Source organism: Lithobates pipiens, unplaced genomic scaffold (assembly GCF_037356315.1).
Source record: "Lithobates pipiens isolate NorthernLeopardFrog02 unplaced genomic scaffold, aLitPip1_a1.2 Scaffold_22, whole genome shotgun sequence".
Taxonomy (NCBI): Eukaryota; Metazoa; Chordata; class Amphibia; order Anura; family Ranidae; genus Lithobates; species Lithobates pipiens.
The window spans coordinates 34,691,967-34,709,540 of record NW_027507784.1 but is presented as its reverse complement, the minus strand read 5'-3'; the positions used below and the strand labels follow the sequence as shown (position 1 = coordinate 34,709,540).

The 17,574-nt window shown below is 48.9% G+C and overlaps 1 protein-coding gene across 1 annotated transcript in view; it reads left to right on the top strand.

Annotated features, from left to right (window-relative positions):
* The window catches only part of LOC143923544 (NACHT, LRR and PYD domains-containing protein 1b allele 3-like), a 62,810-nt gene that overhangs the window by 21,015 nt on the left and 24,221 nt on the right, over positions 1 to 17,574 (top strand). The window contains exons 4-6 of the mRNA XM_077447302.1: positions 302 to 357; positions 7,282 to 7,334; positions 8,825 to 9,057. Coding sequence (XP_077303428.1) covers positions 302 to 357; positions 7,282 to 7,334; positions 8,825 to 9,057 — 342 coding nt within the window. The remainder of the gene's footprint in view (positions 1 to 301; positions 358 to 7,281; positions 7,335 to 8,824; positions 9,058 to 17,574) is intronic.

Below are 17,574 nucleotides of genomic sequence, written 5' to 3'. Positions count from 1 at the left end.
ACCTCTTCACTAGTCTCCACTATAAACCAATCAAAATGAGATAATCGCTGCAAAATCATCAGTTTGGGATTTTCTGCTATTTACTCTATTTACTTAGAACTATTGTTGTTTTCATTTTAATTCAAACCTAAGTTAGAACAATTGAAAAAAGTTGATGCGGGTGTTGATGTAATTATAAAAATTATATATAAAATGATAAAAATTATAATTGCTATCATTTATTTTTCTTTGTTACTCGTAATTGCTAAGAATTATACCTAATTTTAAATAAGATTGTTAATATCATTGGTTGTATGTCCAGTCGCGAAAGACATTGGAATCCTCTCACCTCATATGGAGTGCCATCTGTGTGGAAAGGTGAGCTAAAATAACCTGTCTATTCTAGTAAGGCTGGCCATACATTATACAATTTTCTTGTACAACTTTTCTGTAGATTTACCAAAACCATATAATATGAGGTCAGACTTAAATATTTTCAGTTGGCATGCAATCAGACAGGCCTTTACACTATATAGTTGAAGGTAAATCTAAAGGAAATTGAATAAAAAAATTGTATAATGTATGGGCAGCTTTATAGAAGAAATCCCACAAAATATCCTATCTACAGTGGGAATCGAAAGTTTGGGCACCCCAGGTAAAAATGTGTATTATGCCGCGTACACACGATCAAACAAGCGGGTGGAAAAGTCCGGCAAACTCAAGTCCGCCAAACAATCCCCCCATGTGTAGCCTCCGGCATACTTTTTTGACCCGAAAGTACGGCGGACTTAGAGTGCCGTGTTGCACTCCAATCTTCCCGCCGGACTCGCATTTCGGCGGACAATCCGGCCGTGTGCATGCCAGTCCGCCGTACTTTTGAAATGAGCGGACTTTTCCCGCCCGGAGAAAAGTCCTCTCATTTTGAGCGGGTCTCCAGGTAGGCGGGGCCCGTGAAGGAGACGTCGCCGGCCCCGCCGCCTGATATGGACTTAAAGGGGAACCCCAACGCCGAAAACAATCGACGTGGGGGTCCCCCCCAAGTCCACAACAGACCCTTTTCCGAGCATGCTACCCGGCCGGGCAGGAAAGGGGGGGCGAGCGAGCGCCCCCCCCTCCTGAGCCGTACCAGGCCGCGTGCCCTCAACATGGGGGGTGCCTTGGGGAAGGGGGGCCACACGGCCCCCCCACCCCAAAGCACCTTGTCCCCATGTTGATGAGGACAAGGGCCTCTTCCCGACAACCCTGGCCGTTGGTTGTCGGGGTCTGCGGGCGGGGGGCTTATCTAAATCCGGGAGCCCCCTTTAATAAGGGGGCCCCCGGATACCGGCCCTCCACCCTATGTGAATGAGTATGGGGTACAATGTACCCCTACCCATTCACCTGTAAAATAAAAGTACAAAAAAAACAGAACACACGAGATAAAATACTTTATTGCACAGCTCCGGGGGTCTTCCGTCTTCGGGGGTCTTCTCGCCGGACTCCTCCGCTATCTTCTTGTAGCTCTTTTGCTAGTGGAGGAGTCCAGCTTTCTTCCTCGCCGCCGGCCTCTTCTTCCGACTTCGGGGGTCTTGTCCCCCTCTTCGGTTCTTCTGCCGGGCCACCGCGCCTTCTTCTAGCTCTTTTACAGGCGGTGGCCCGGTCTTCTGTCGCCGCCGCCGCCTTTCGTTGTCGGGAAGACGCCCTTGTCCTCATCAACATTGGGGCAAGGTGCTTTGGGGTGGGGGGGCCGTGCGGCACCCCCCATGTTGAGGGCACGCGGCTTGGTACGGCTCAGGAGGGGGGGGCGGTTGCTCGTCCCCCCTTTCCTGGCCGGCCGGGTAGCGTGCTCGGACAAGGGGCTGTTGTGGACTTGGAGGGGACCCCCACGCCGTTTTTATTCGGCATTGGGGTTCCCCTTTAAGTCCATACCAGGTGGCGGGGCCGGCGACGTCTCCTTCGCGGGCCCCGCCTACCTGGAGACGCGTTCAAAATGAGCGGACTTTCCTCCGCGTGTGTGAGTCCGTTCATTTCAAAAGTAGGGCGGATAGTACGGCAGACTTAGTACGCCGTATTAGTCCGCTGAAAAAGTGCCGTGTGTGGCCAAGTAGCCCGTTCGGAAAGTCCGACGGTCAGTCTGGCGGGAAGTCCGCCAGACTAAGTATGTCGGACAGACGGCTACGTGTGTACGCGGCTTTAATGTGCATAATGAAGCCAAGGAAAGATGGAAAAATCTCCAAATGGCATCAAATTACAGATTAGACATTCTTATAATATGTCAAAAAAAGTTTGATTTTATTTCCATCATTTACACTTTCAAAATTACAGAAAACAAAAAAATAGCGTCTGCAAAAGTTTGGGCACCCTGGAGAATTTATAGCATGCACTGCCCCCTTTGCAAAGCTGAGACCTGCCAGTGTCATGGATTGTTCTCAATCATCGTCTGGGAAGACCAGGTGATGTCAATCTCAAAGGTTTTAAATGGCCAGACTCATCTGACCTTGCCCCAACAATCAGCACCATGGATTCTTCTAAGCAGTTGTCTAGAAAACTGAAACTGAAAATAGTTGACGCTCACAAAGCTGGAGAAGGCTATAAGAAGATAGCAAAGCGTTTTCAGATGTCACTATCCTCTGTTCGGAATGTAATTAAGAAATGGCAGTCATCAGGAACATTGGAAGTTAAAGCAAGATCTGGAAGACCAAGAAAAATATCAGACAGAACAGCTTGCAGGATTGTGAGAAAAGCGATTCAAAACCCACGTTTGACTGCACGATCCCTCCAGAAAGATCTGGCAGACACTGGAGTTGTGGTACACTATTCCACTATAAAGAGATACTTGTACAAATATGGTCTTCATGGAAGAATCATCAGAAGAAAACCTCTTCTACGTCCTCACCACAAAAATCAGCATTTGAACTTTGCAAATTAACATATAGACAAGCCTGAGGCATTTTGGGAACAAGTTCTGTGGACCGATGAGGTTAAAATAGAACTTTTTGGCTGGAATGAGCAAAGGTACGTTTGGAGAAGAAAGGGCACAAAATGTAATGATAAGAACCTCTGTCCAACTGTTAAGCATGGGGGTGGATCAATCATGCTTTGGGGTTGTATTGCAGCCAGTGGCACAGGGAACATTTCATGAGTAGAAGGAAAATGGATTCAATAAAATTTCAGCAAATTTTGGATGGTAACTTGATGCCATCTGTGAAAAAGCTGAAGTTAAAGAGAGGATGGCTTCTACAAATGGATAATGATCCTAAACACACCTAAAAATCCATGGAGGATTACATCAAGAGGCGTAAACTGAAGGTTTTGCCATGGCCTTCACAATCTCCTGACCTCATCATTATTGAAAATCTATGGCTAGACCTTAAAATTGCAGTGCGTGACAGACAGCCCAGAAATCACAAAGAAGTGGAACACTTTTGTAAAGAAGAATGGGCAAAGATACCTTAAACAAGAATTGAAAGACTCTTGGCTGGCTACAAAAAGTGTTTACAAGCTGTGATACTTGCCAAAGGGGGCAGTACAAGATATTAACTCTGCAGGGTGCCCAAACTTTTGCAGACACCATTTTTTGGTTTTCTGTAATTTTGAAAGTATAAATGATTTAAATAAAATCTAACTTTTTTGACATATTATAAGAATGTCTAATCTGTAATTTGATGCCATTTGGAGATTTTTCCATCTTTCCTTGGCTTCGTTATGCATATTAATACACATTTTTACCTGGGGTGCCCAAACTTTCGATCGCCACTGTATCTATCTCTATCTATCTATCTATCTATCTATCTATCTATCTATCTATCTATCTATCTACCTATTTATTGTATCCAGTGCCAATCCTGACCTCCCTGGGGCCCTAAGCAACATTCTGCTAAGGGGCCCTCTACCTGACCCGTGATGCCGCGAGCTATGTAAACCATTTGCCATTTCCACATAGTCACACCTGACACCTCAGTGCTCCCAATACAATCCCCGCTCCTTTAAACAAAACAGTCAACAAATAAGTACAACATCATATCAGGGATATCAGGGTCCCCAGAGATCCCCCCCTTTACATCAGGGTCCCCAGAGAGCCCCCTTTACATCAGGGTCCCCAGAGAGCCCCCCCTTACATCAGGGTCCCCAGAGAGCCCCCCCTTACATCAGGGTCCCCAGAGAGCCCCCCCTTACATCAGGGTCCCCAGAGAGCCCCCCCTTACATCAGGGTCCCCAGAGAGCCCCCCCTTACATCAGGGTCCCCAGAGAGCCCCCCCTTACATCAGGGTCCCCAGAGAGCCCCCCCTTACATCAGGGTCCCCAGAGAGCCCCCCCTTACATCAGGGTCCTCAGAGCCCCCCCCTTACATCAGGGTCCCCAGAGCCCCCCCCCTTACATCAGTGTCCCCAGAGAGCCTCCCTTAAATTGGTGTCCTCAGAGAGCCTCCCCCTACGTTAGGGTCCCCAGAGAGCCTCCCCTTACATCAGGGTCCCCAGAGAGCCTCCCCCTACGTAAGGGTCCCCAGAGAGCCTCCCCTTACATCAGGGTCCCCAGAGAGCCTCCCTTTACATCAGTGTTCCCAGAGAGCCTCCCCCTTACATCAGGGTCCCCGGAGAGCCTCCCCCTTACATCAGGGTCCCCGGAGAGCATCCACCTTACATCAGGGTCCTCAGAAAGCCCCTCCTTACATCAGGGTCCCCAGAGAGTCTCCCCCTACATCAGAGTCCCCAGAAACAGGGCCGGACTGGGAATAAAAACCAGCCCTGGAAATAATTTCATACCAGCCCCATAGCATTATTATACCAGCCCAACAACATTGCATCATTATTTTCTTGTGCACAGAAGGGAAAACCATACATTTTAAAGCACATTTGAAGAGTGTATTATATATAGATAAGAGAGACGTGGAATTTACAAACGGCACCAATTTTTTACTGGCAAAAATCATGTCATTTACTGACACTGCAATAAAAGTGCCTAAAATGGCAGTTTTCAATATCAATATTTCAACAAACGTCAAACACCATATTTCCCCATTTACATAAAGGTCAGATTAATATAACCCAGCACAGAGTTCCCCCTTACATCAGGATTCCCCCTTTACAGTGTAAGGGAATTCTGACATAAAGGGGAACATTGCAGATCATGATCTAAGCGGGAACTCTGATATAAAGGGGGGCACTGGTGACAAGAGACCCCACTTATACCAGAGTCCACTGCATTCCCCTTTATATCAGAGTTCTCACTTACATCAGGGTCTGCAGCATTGCACTTTACATCAGAGTTCTCACTTGCACTTTAAGGTGGAATACTGCAGACTATGATGTGAAAGGAAACTCTGGGAATGTGGGGAGGACTCTGGTGACCAGAGACCACCTTCCGCAGAAAGAAAACACTAAGATAAGGGAGTTTACTGACATAAGGGGGAAACCTTTATATCAGTGCCCCCTTGCAATATTGTATTGATTCCCCCTCAGACTGGCCTGGTGGTGCTGCCACTGACCTCCTCTCAGGTGCACCCTGCAGGGCTCAGTCAGTCGGCTCCAGCTTGGTGGCTCTGGTTTTATCCCATAGTTTCCTCTCCACAGTTCATACATGACTTCTCCCATGACCCCCATCCTGGCGGCTCTCCCACTCTTGACTCCTCTCCAGATGTTATATAAGACAAGAGATGGTCAGAGGCTGCGGATGGTACAGGGGAGGTCAGAGGCTGCGGATGGTACAGGGGCTGTGGGGGGGGGGCAGGAGGTCACAGGCTGCGGATGGTACAGGGGAGGTCAGAGGCTGCGGATAGTACAGGGGCTGCGGGGGGGCAGGAGGTCACAGGCTGCGGGGATGACGACAGGAGCTCAGAGGCTGTGCAGGGGGGGGACAGGAGGTCAGAGGCTGCGCGGGGGGACAGGAGGTCAGAGGCTGCGGGGTGGGGGACAGGAGGTCAGAGGCTGCGGGGTGGGGGACAGGAGGCCAGAGGCTGCGCGGGGGGGGACAGGAGGCCAGAGGCTGCGCGGGGGGGGACAGGAGGCCAGAGGCTGCGCGGGGGGGACAGGAGGCCAGAGGCTGCGCGGGGGGGACAGGAGGCCAGAGGCTGCGCGGGGGGGGGGGGGACAGGAGGCCAGAGGCTGCGCGGGGGGGGGGGACAGGAGGCCAGAGGCTGCGCGGGGGGGGGGGACAGGAGGCCAGAGGCTGCGCGGGGGGGGGGGACAGGAGGCCAGAGGCTGCGCGGGGGGGGGGACAGGAGGCCAGAGGCTGCGCGGGGGGGGGGACAGGAGGCCAGAGGCTGCGCGGGGGGGGGACAGGAGGCCAGAGGCTGCGCGGGGGGGGGACAGGAGGCCAGAGGCTGCGCGGGGGGGGGACAGGAGGCCAAAGGCTGCGCAGGGGGGGACAGGAGGCCAAAGGCTGCGCGGGGGGGGACAGGAGGCCAAAGGCTGCGCGGGGGGGGGACAGGAGGCCAGAGGCTGCGCGGGGGGGGGACAGGAGGCCAGAGGCTGCGCGGGGGGGGGACAGGAGGCCAGAGGCTGCGCGGGGGGGACAGGAGGCCAGAGGCTGCGCGGGGGGGGACAGGAGGCCAGAGGCTGCGCAGGGGGGACAGGAGGTCAGAGGCTGCGCGTGGGGGGACAGGAGGCCAGAGGCTGCGTGGGGGGACAGGAGGCCAGAGGCTGCGTGGGGGGACAGGAGGCCAGAGGCTGCGCGGGGGGACAGGAGGACAGAGGCTGCGCGGGGGGACAGGAGGACAGAGGCTGCGCGGGGGGACAGGAGATCAGAGGCTGCGCGGGGGGATAGGAGGTCAGAAGCTGCGGGGAGGGGACAGAAGGTCAAAGGCTGTGGGGGGGACGTAGGATGAGGCACAGCACATGCCAGATGAGACCTCCCTGAGCGCTACTGCTTTACTTTTAAAAATGGCACCGCTCTGCGCCATCGTGTCACTGCGCATGCGCCCACCTTTCTGAAAATTGCCGAATGTATACGGGCTTCCCCGAGCATGGCTAACTTCGGAACAGCACTGGCGCCTGTGCAGTTGCATGACGGCCCCACAGCCATATTTTTTTTCAAGCGCCCAGCCAGTCCGGCCCTGAGCAGAGCAGATCTTGGGGGCCCCCCCCCACAGCGCCGGGGCCCTACGCAGCTTGCGTAGTGAGCGTATAGGGCAGATCGGCTCTGACTGTATCTCTTCAGCTATAATTATCTATCTATCTATCTATCTATCTATCTATCTATCTATCTATCTATCTATCTATCTATCTATCTATCTATCTATCGTATCTCTTCAGCTATAATATCTACCTATCTATAGTATCTACCTGTCTTTCTCATATCTATATTAATTGTTATTTATGGCTCTAGTTCCAGGATTCTGATTCTGTACTAAATCCAGATGTTATTGGAAATATATTCAGGTAAGGCAACAATACCTGATTCTCTTCCCTAAAGTGTGTATTCCTACACTTTTATGTATGTGTTCCAGAATTAGATTGATGTTGATGATCTCCTCCAGGTGAATTGTGTGCATGTGGAAGATTTTAAAACATTCTTTTTTTCATACTTATTTTAACGTGTCTGTAAAACATTTAAAAATGCCTTAGCCTTTTGTCAAACTGACTGATGTGCGGAAGGGTCTGACTTTATTATGACCGCCTAAGCAACTACAGTAGTGCTGTAACAGGTGTAAAAGCAAGTTTAGATCTGGATGAGTTTTAGGCTCGATTCACACTAACGCGTTTTTTGATGCATTTTGCATTTTTCAGAAATGCAGGGAAATTTTTTCCTCCTATGAAACATGTTCACATCAATGCATTTTTGTGCCTCTGCGTTTTTGGAAAGGGTCGGGACTGCATTTTGCATGTAATAGAAGTCAATCGACTCACATCAAAAATGCAAGTACCACGTTCTTACTGCGATTTTGCCGCAATTTGCATTTTGCGTTTTTTTTTTCATTTTTTTTCACTGTATATAGCTGGTTGCTAAGCAACCACAGTGTAAAAAAAAAAGAAAAAAAAAACGCAAAACGTGGCAAAATCGCGGCAAGCACCGCAAAAAGCACTGCAAAAACACTCAAAAGCAACATGCATAGATGTGAACCAAGCCTAAGAACATATCTCCCCAATGTGCAGTGAAGGTCTGTACATTGACTTGGAGGTCAGTTCACACCTCTGGGAAAAAGAGTAAATTAATTGCACAAGCAAGAAATTAGATTACAAGAGGAGTTTTGCATGCATGCGGTTTTTAATATTCCCTTATGCCCCATACACACAGTCGGAAATTCTGACGGAAAAGGTCCGATCGGATTATATTGTCGGAAAATCCGATTGTGTGTGGGCTGTATCAGACTTTTTCCTTCAGTAATTCAGTAAAAGTAAACAGCATCTCAAATTTTCCGACAACAAAATCCCATCAGACTTTTTCCAATCGTTTATAGAGGATTCCAATTGGACAAAGTGCCACGCATGCTCAGATCAAAGTACGAGAGCAAAGTTATTGGCTACTAGCCTCTACGTAGTCCCGTCGTAATGAATGAACATCATCACATTCCGAACGATCGGATTTTCCGACAACTTTGTCCTACCTTGTGGATGCAACACCAGTTTCGGACAAAATCCGTCAGAAAAAAATCCGACAGACATTCCGACCACAAAATCCGTCGGCTTTTTTCTGACGGATTTTGTCCGAAACTGGTGTTGCATAAACGGGCTTTAGGCTGCTATAGAGCCAGGAAAGGACAATGGATTCCCCCCCCCCCCCCCCATTTTAGAAAATGATAGCTCCTAGATATTTCAGTAAAAAAAGTAATTTTTAAAAACAAAAAAATTACAAAACATGACCTGCCAAAATGTATAAGTTTTGTTAATTCAATCTATTTGAAAAATATAAATTGTGCTGTGATTTTTAGGATGGAGCTGAAATTCGCCGGCCTCTTCTGTTGCCAGAAGACGGGAATTAAATTCCAGGTCACCGGTCCTGTGGTAATTGAATATTCTCTGGAATCCTGGAGTGATCACTTGGAAGAAATACCTGCAAGTAAACATGAGATTATCGGTCCTCTATTTAACATAAAAATCTGTGAGCAGTCAACAGCCAATGTGGTATCAGCAGTGTACTTGCCACATTATTTATGCCTAAGAAGTAAGTCAAGTGTTTTTAATTTCTAACTCATTTAACAAAAAAAACAAATCATAAATAAATACATGTACATAACTAGATGTTACAATTTCTCTTTATAGGACACCTCTCCCACTTTGGAGTACATTACTTTGGGAACATATTACACATTACTTGTTCCATCCCAAATTTTAAAAACGTGCCGTGTTATTTCATGTGTGTTAGGTCCTACTGTCCTATATTGTGGCGGGTTCCATATTACTCTCCCTAATTGTGTTTGAGATAATGTATTTTCTAAGCTAACCCATCTCTTTTCGTTTAATTCTTTCGCCCACTCTGCCACCCGTGAAAGAACCACTGCATTATAGTATCTTTTCAAGTCCGGAACCGCAAGTCCCCCTTGGTTTTTCCCCCTCCTTAATGTCGCAAATGCAATCCTCGGCTTTTTATGTTGCCAAATAAATTTCGAAATTAATTTCCTTAATATTTCAAAAAAGGCCGCAGGGAGTGGGATAGGCATCATTTGGAACTTATATATGATCTTTGGTACTAGAATCATTTTCACCACATTTATCCGTCCTGGCCACGATAGGGAATTAAGTGATATTTTTTTTAATTTCTCTCTTTATTTCCTCTAGTAGTGGGATATAGTTTTTCAAATATATTTTCCTGATGGTATTTGAGAGAAAGACTCCCAAGTATTTGATCTCTTTACACCAGGGAAAATGGAATTCCGCTCGCAGTCTCTCTGCTTCCTGGTTACTGATGTTAATGTTTAGGATTTCGGACTTGCCAAGGTTAATCTTCAGGTTTGAGATTTTTTCAAATGTTTCCAGGATCCCTAGCAAGTTCGGAATTGTTATTCTTGGGTTTGTAATGAAGAAGAGCACATCATCCGCATATGCTGCGAGTTTGTGCTCCTCTTCTCCCACCCTAATCCCTTTTATATCTGGATTAATACGGATCGAGGCCAGCAGGGGTTCAAGGGAGATCGCAAACAGTAGGGGTGATAATGGACACCCCTGCCTAGTACCATTTCCCATTTGTAGCTGTGAAGATATTTCTCCATTAACCTTAACCGCCGCCTGTGGGCTCTTATATAAAACTTTAATCCAGTGGATCATTCTCGGGCCCACTCCCATCACCTCCAGGGTTTCTAGCATGAGTCCCCAGTCTACCCTGTCAAAGGCTTTCTCAGCATCCATCGACAGGAATAGACCTGGGGACCCATTGTCTTTTAAAGCTTGGATAAGGAGCAGTGCCCTCACCCCGTTATCCCTAACCTCTCTCTCAGGTATAAATCCAACTTGGTCCGGGTGTATCAGTTCTGTCATTTTTTCTTTTAACCTGGCCGCCAATACTTTGGCATATAGCTTTATATCTGTGTTCAACAGGGCTATCGGTCTATAATTCGCGCAGAGCGTATGATCTTTGCCCTCCTTCGGAATCAACGTTATAGCGGCTCGAAGGGCGTCTCTACTCGCTCCATATTCTGTGCCTAGACTATTTATATATTTACAGAAATGAGGTACTAATATTTCCTTATATTTTTTATAATAAGTGATCGTGAACACGTCTGGGCCTGGACTTTTACCTGAGGCCGTTTCTTTTAAAGCATTGTAAATTTCCTCTTCTGAGATCGGTCTATCCATGCTCTGCCCGTCGCTATCTGATAATCGCGGTAATTTAGCCTTATTCCGAAATTCTTTAATTTTCTCAGTTTTCCCTCTACCTTGTTCACCTTTCTGGTCTACATTATACAGAACCTCATAATATTGTTTAAATACTTCCGCTATCTCCCTGGAGGTGTGAACCATTTTCCCGTTCTTGTCCTGGATTTTCTCAATAAAATTACCCACTCTTTTGTTTTTCACCTGTCTCGCTAAATATTTTCCTATTTTGTTTTCCCCAAAATATTTCTCTCTAGCTCTCCCCTCTCATGTCCTTCTTGCTTCCCGATCATATATATCCTTCAATTCCTCCCTCCTTATGATCAATTGATGAAAGAGGTCCGGTTGTTGTCCCCTTTGTTTCTTGTGTTCCTGTTCCAACCCGAAAACCTCTCTCACCAATTTCTCCTTTTCCTCTGCTTTTTCCCTTTTTTTTCCCGCCCCTATGGAGACGAGGATACCTCTGACATATGCTTTATGCCCCTCCCATAGGGAGACACCCGACACCTCTCTGGTATCGTTTGTCTCAAAATAAAATTCTATTTCTTTCTGTATTAATTCCACAGTTTTTTTATCCTGTAAAAGGTCCTCATTTAACCGCCAGGTGAATGGGTGCCTCTGTATTCCTGGTATCCTCATCTTCATTATAATCGGAGAGTGATCTGACAGGGATTGTCACTACCGAGGTTAGGAGGCCGAGATGCTGAGAGGGCTCCCCTTGCGGCCGAGTGCAGTGCAACCCTGGAGATGGCACAGGGATGCAGTGCCCACAGTAGCACAGGTTGCCGGGTAGCAGCAGTAGATGGAAATGCTGAGCAGACCAGTCTCTGGAGGCAACTGTGCAAGAAGTCCAAGGCAGGGTCAGGGTCAAGCCGAAGGTCAAACACGGGAGGTCAATCCGGAGGTAAGAAGGATGAATACTGAACTGGAGATCAGGAACGGAGGTCAAGCCAAGCCGAGGTCGGGTGCCGGGAGCAGACAAGGAGTATCAGGAACAAGCCAGAAGTCGGAGCCAGGAGAGTAATCGGAAGCAGGTCAAACAAGCCGGGTCGGTAACAGGAGATCAGGTAGCAGAGATAACAGGCACGGGTACTCAGGAAGAGCTGACGATAAACCAGCAATGTGATGCTGTCAGGTGAACGTTTAAATAGACACGGCGCTTGGATTACGTCGTGAGCGCGCCACCGCGTCCGTACGCCTACGACGTGTAACGTAATGCGTTCGTACTACCCGGCGCACGCGTACTCGATCGGAGGCTCCATCAGGCGTTCGTCTGGGAATCATATTGCGTCTTCGTGGGCGCTGACGCGCGTTAACACGATCGCGTCCCACAAGGTAACTCCTATTTCCCTGACAGTGCCCCCCCCCAAGGGGCAGCCTCCGGATGCCTAAACGAGCCCATTTTTCAGGATGGAGACATCGAAACCTGTGTATGAGTCTAGGTGCATGTACAAAACTTGCAGGTTCCCAAGAATTTTCCTCAGCCGAATACCCCTTCCATTTAATTAGAAATTGGATTGTCCTACCTCTCCGACGACAATCAAGGATAGATTCGACTTCAAATTCGGTTTCATCACCAACCTGGACCGGAGGCGGGGGCACTTCTTCTCTACCTGAAAAAGGACTGGAGATGACACGCTTGAGAAGGGAGACATGGAAAACGGGGTGAATTCTAAGAGAATTAGGCAAAGCAAGTTCGAATGCTACAGGGTTAATTATACGTCTAATCTCAAAAGGGCCCAGGAACTTGGGTCCCAACTTCCGAGAAGGACATGACAGTTTTAAGTTCACAGCAGAGAGCCACACTTTGTCCCCTATCTTAAAGGCAGGGTTAATTCTCTTTTTCTTGTCATAATGTCTCTTGTATTCCTCCTGAGCCTTCTTCATGGTATCCTGAAGCAACTGATAGTTCGTTTGGATGAGGTTTACTCTATCCTGAACGGCTGGGACCGTAGATTCAGGAATGGTATTGGGTAAGAACGAAGGGTGGAACCCGTAGTTCGCCCAAAAGGGTGATTGGTTGGTCGAGGCATGCACTGAATTGTTATACGCGAATTCCGCGCAAGGGAGCAGGGAGGCCCAATCATCCTGGGAAAAAGAACAAAAGCATCGCAGATATTGTTCGAGCGTCTGGTTGGTTCTCTCTGTTTGTCCATTACTCTGTGGGTGGTAGGCTGAGGATAGACATATTCTAATCGATAACAACTTACAGAGCTCTTTCCAGAACCTGGAGGTAAACTGCACCCCTCTATCTGATACGATGCTGTCGGGTACACCATGTAGGCGGACAATTTCCTTAATGAAGATTTTTGAGGTATCCAAGGCGGAGGGGGTCCCTTTCATAGGCAGAAAGTGCGCCATCTTAGATAGGCGATCCACCACTACCAAGATGGTAGTGTGCTCTTCAGAAGGGGGCAACTCCACAATGAAGTCCAAAGAGATTTCCTTCCACGGTTTTTCTGGGACTGGTAGCGGCCTTAACAGGCCCCAGGGTCTAGCGTTAGACCCCTTGTTTCGTTGGCAGGTTGTACAGGAATCAACATACTCTTTACAGTCGGATCTTAAGGTAGGCCACCATAAGGACCGTTGCACAAGATCAATCGTCTTCCGCACCCCGAAATGGCCGGCCAGGGGGTGGTCGTGGAAGGTCCTTAGTACGAGTAACCTGGCCTGCTGAGGCACAAAAATTTTGTTCTGGTGCCATAGAAGCCCGTCCTGACTTCTCAAGGAAGAAGCTTCTACGTCAGTACATTGGGTAGAGGCCTGTGCTATCGAAGCCCTTAGGTCTGGTTGCATTAGCAGGAAATTCTGGGGAGACAGAATTGTACTAGGTGTAGTCTTTTCTGAGGAGTCTGGGAACATCCGGGACAGGGCATCTGCCTTGCCATTTTTTGATCCTGGACGGTAGGTCACATGAAAATTAAACCTTGAGAAGAATAAAGCCCAGCGGGCTTGTCGGGGTCTCAGACGTTTAGCTGTGCGAAGATATTCTAAATTTTTATGGTCGGTGAAGACCAGGATGGGGTGAGCGGCACCTTCCAAGAGATACCTCCACTCTTCAAGGGCGGTCTTGATTGCCAAAAGCTCCCGGTCACCTACATCGTAGTTTCTCTCTGGGGGGCTCATCTTCCGTGAAAAGAAGGCTACAGGGTGCAATAGTGCCTTGGGACCTTGCCGCTGGGATAGAATTGCTCCTGTGGCCACCTCTGAGGCATCGACCTCCAGAACGTAGGGTAAGGCGGGATCTGGGTGCTGCAGGATAGGTGCGGTAGTGAAGAGGGTTTTGAGTTGGTCAAAGGCAGATTGTGCTGCTGGAGTCCAGAGAAACTTGATATGTTGACGAGTGGTCTGCGTGATGGGTGCTACTATGGTGGAGAAGCTCCTTATAAACCTCCGGTAGAAATTAGCAAACCCAATGAACCTTTGAACAGCCTTCTTGTCAGAAGGAGCGGGCCAGTCTAGGATGGATTTCACTTTCTGGGGGTCCATGGCGATTCCACCTGTGGAAATGATGAGTCCCAGGAACTGAATAGACTCCTTTTCGAAGTCACATTTCTCGGCCTTAACGAATAGTCCGTGGGTCCTGAGAATACCTAACACTTTTTTAACATGTATTCTATGGAGTTCTAGAGTGGTCGAGAAGATCAGAATGTCGTCCAGGTAGGCGACGACAAAGTGGTCCAAGTACTCCCGGAGGACGTCATTAATAAAGTGCTGGAAAGTTGCTGGGGCATTGCACAATCCGAAGGGCATGACCAAGTATTCGAAATGCCCAAATCTTGTTCTGAATGCCGTCTTCCACTCGTCCCCCTTCCGGATACGGACGAGGTTGTAGGCTCCACGTAGGTCAAGCTTAGTAAAAATGCGGGAAGTGTGGAACCTTTGGAAAAGTTCTGGGATGAGCGGAAGTGGGTAGCGGTTCTTGAGGGTGATGTTATTTAGTTCCCTGTAGTCCACGCACGGTCTCAGAGTCTTGTCCTTTTTTTCTACGAAAAAGATGCCCGCACCAGCAGGGGATGAGGAAGGGCGGATGAACCCCTTTGCCAGATTCTCATCTATATATTGTCTTAAGGCCTCAAGTTCAGTCTCGGAGAGAGGGAAAATCCGGCCGAAGGGAATGGGAGCTCCCGGCAATAATTCGATGGGGCAGTCATAGGGACGGTGCGGAGGCAAGATATCTGCCTTTCCCTTGTCGAATACGTCCCTGAACTCTTGGTATGCTGCTGGTATGTTAGGAGCGGGACTGAGCACGGGTTGGACGGTCAAACAGCTGGGCAAGTTTCTAGATTCGGGGTCCAGACAGTGTTGTTGGCAGTAAGCTGAAGTGAAGGCTATTTCTTTCTTGGACCAATCAATCCGAGGATTGTGTGCCTGAAGCCACGGGATTCCTAGGATGACAGGGAACATGGGAGAACACAGGACGTCGAATTTGATAAACTCCCGATGCCCAGAATCTGTGGTCGTTAGGATGGGTCTTGTTTCCCTGGTGACATGGCCGGAGCTAGGTAGGGAGCCGTCGGCCAGACGGACAGTCAGCTTTTGTTTCTTCAAGAGAAGCGGGAGAGCAAGATTTTTAGCCAGGGTTGAGTCCAGAAAGCAGCTGCAGGCCCCAGAGTCCAGTATTGCCTGTAAGTGGATCTCCTGACCTGACATCGTCAATGTGACAGGAAGGGCGATGTGGGTTGAAGCGGGTTTCGTTACCTGGAGATGACATGGAGTGCAGAGGGTGGATTTACTTGGCCTGGTGGGACAGTGGTCAATACGATGTCCTGATTCCCCACAATAGAAGCAGAGATGTGCCTGACGGCGGCGAAGCCTCTCTTCAGTGGTCAAGGGAGAGCGGAACGGGCCATTCAGAACAGAGGATGCCGCTGGGCAGGCCGGAGGTGGAGCCTGGGTAGAGTTAAAGGTCCAAGTGGTTTCAGACCGGCGTTCACGTAGGCGCCTGTCAAGCTGTGTGGTAAGTTGGATGAGTTCCTCAAGTGTTGGGGGAACCTCCAATCTGGCTAGCTCGTCCTTGAGGACCTCGGACAGCCCCATCCGGTACTGATATTTTAAAGCTGCCTCATTCCAGCCGACATCTGCAGACCAAGTACGGAACTCTACTGTATAATCTTCTGCAGGCCGCTCGCCCTGGCGGAGGGAGTACAAAGTTGCTTCGGCTGTAGTTGTCCGAAAGGGATCATCGTAAAGACGGGCCATAGCTTGAAAAAACTGATCCAAGGTACTAATGGAAGAGCTGCGTTGCTCTAGTAGGCCGTGAGCCCAGGTCTGGGGATCGTCCCTTAGTAGTGAGATGGTAAAACCCACTTTGGTCATTTCAGAAGTAAATGTCTGAGGCTGCAGAGAGAAGTACAAGTAGCATGAGTTCCTGAAGGTTCTGAATTTTCTTCGGTCCCCATGAAAATATTCTGGTGCAGGGACTCGTGGCTCGGGAGAGGTTGAGACTATAGCGCTAGGATCTTGGCCGGAGAGGACAGATGGCTCAGGAGGGTGCTGCAGACGTTCTTCCAATCGAAGGTACCTCTCTTGGAGACCCTTAATCGCTGGGGTCAGGGCCATGACTTCCCGTAAGATGGCCTCTATCGGGGAGTTGCCTCTGTCGGCCTCTGGCATCTGGCTGGTTTATACTGTCACTACCGAGGTTAGGAGGCCGAGATGCTGAGAGGGCTCCCCTTGCGGCCGAGTGCAGTGCAACCCTGGAGATGGCACAGGGATGCAGTGCCCACAGTAGCACAGGTTGCCGGGTAGCAGCAGTAGATGGAAATGCTGAGCAGACCAGTCTCTGGAGGCAACTGTGCAAGAAGTCCAAGGCAGGGTCAGGGTCAAGCCGAAGGTCAAACACGGGAGGTCAATCCGGAGGTAAGAAGGATGAATACTGAACTGGAGATCAGGAACGGAGGTCAAGCCAAGCCGAGGTCGGGTGCCGGGAGCAGACAAGGAGTATCAGGAACAAGCCAGAAGTCGGAGCCAGGAGAGTAATCGGAAGCAGGTCAAACAAGCCGGGTCGGTAACAGGAGATCAGGTAGCAGAGATAACAGGCACGGGTACTCAGGAAGAGCTGACGATAAACCAGCAATGTGATGCTGTCAGGTGAACGTTTAAATAGACACGGCGCTTGGATTACGTCGTGAGCGCGCCACCGCGTCCGTACGCCTACGACGTGTAACGTAATGCGTTCGTACTACCCGGCGCACGCGTACTCGATCAGAGGCTCCATCAGGCGTTCGTCTGGGAATCATATTGCGTCTTCGTGGGCGCTGACGCGCGTTAACACGATCGCGTCCCACAAGGTAACTCCTATTTCCCTGACAGGGATACTATTCCTATCTTTGTTTCAAGAATGGTCTCCAACATTCTATGTTCAACCAACATATAATCTAGTCTAGAGTACGTCCCGTGCACTGGGGAGAAGAAGGTGTAGTCTTTTATTTTTTCATGTTGTATCCTCCATACATCTATCAATTGACTTTGTCTTAGTCTGAATTGAATCATTTTCAGACCCCTCCCCCTCCCCCCCCTGCACAGGACGTACTATCATATGCCGGGTCCATACAAAAGTTAAGGTCCCCTGCCAGTATTACTTCTCCTACTTTAAAATCCGCGAGTCTCCTCAGGATTTGCTTCAAATATCCTATTGGATTTTTATTTGGGCTATACACATTTGCTAAGGTAAACATTTTTTCCCCAAGGTACCCCTTCAGGAACAGGTATCTACCCTCCGGATCGGTCAGTCTGTCCATCACCTTAAATTTTATCTCTTTCCCGAACCCAATTGCCACTCCCTTAGCCCTCCTTATTGGCGAATCTCCATAAAACCAATTCGTGTAGTTATCGGAGTACAGTTTAACATTCGTGTCTTGTGTTAAGT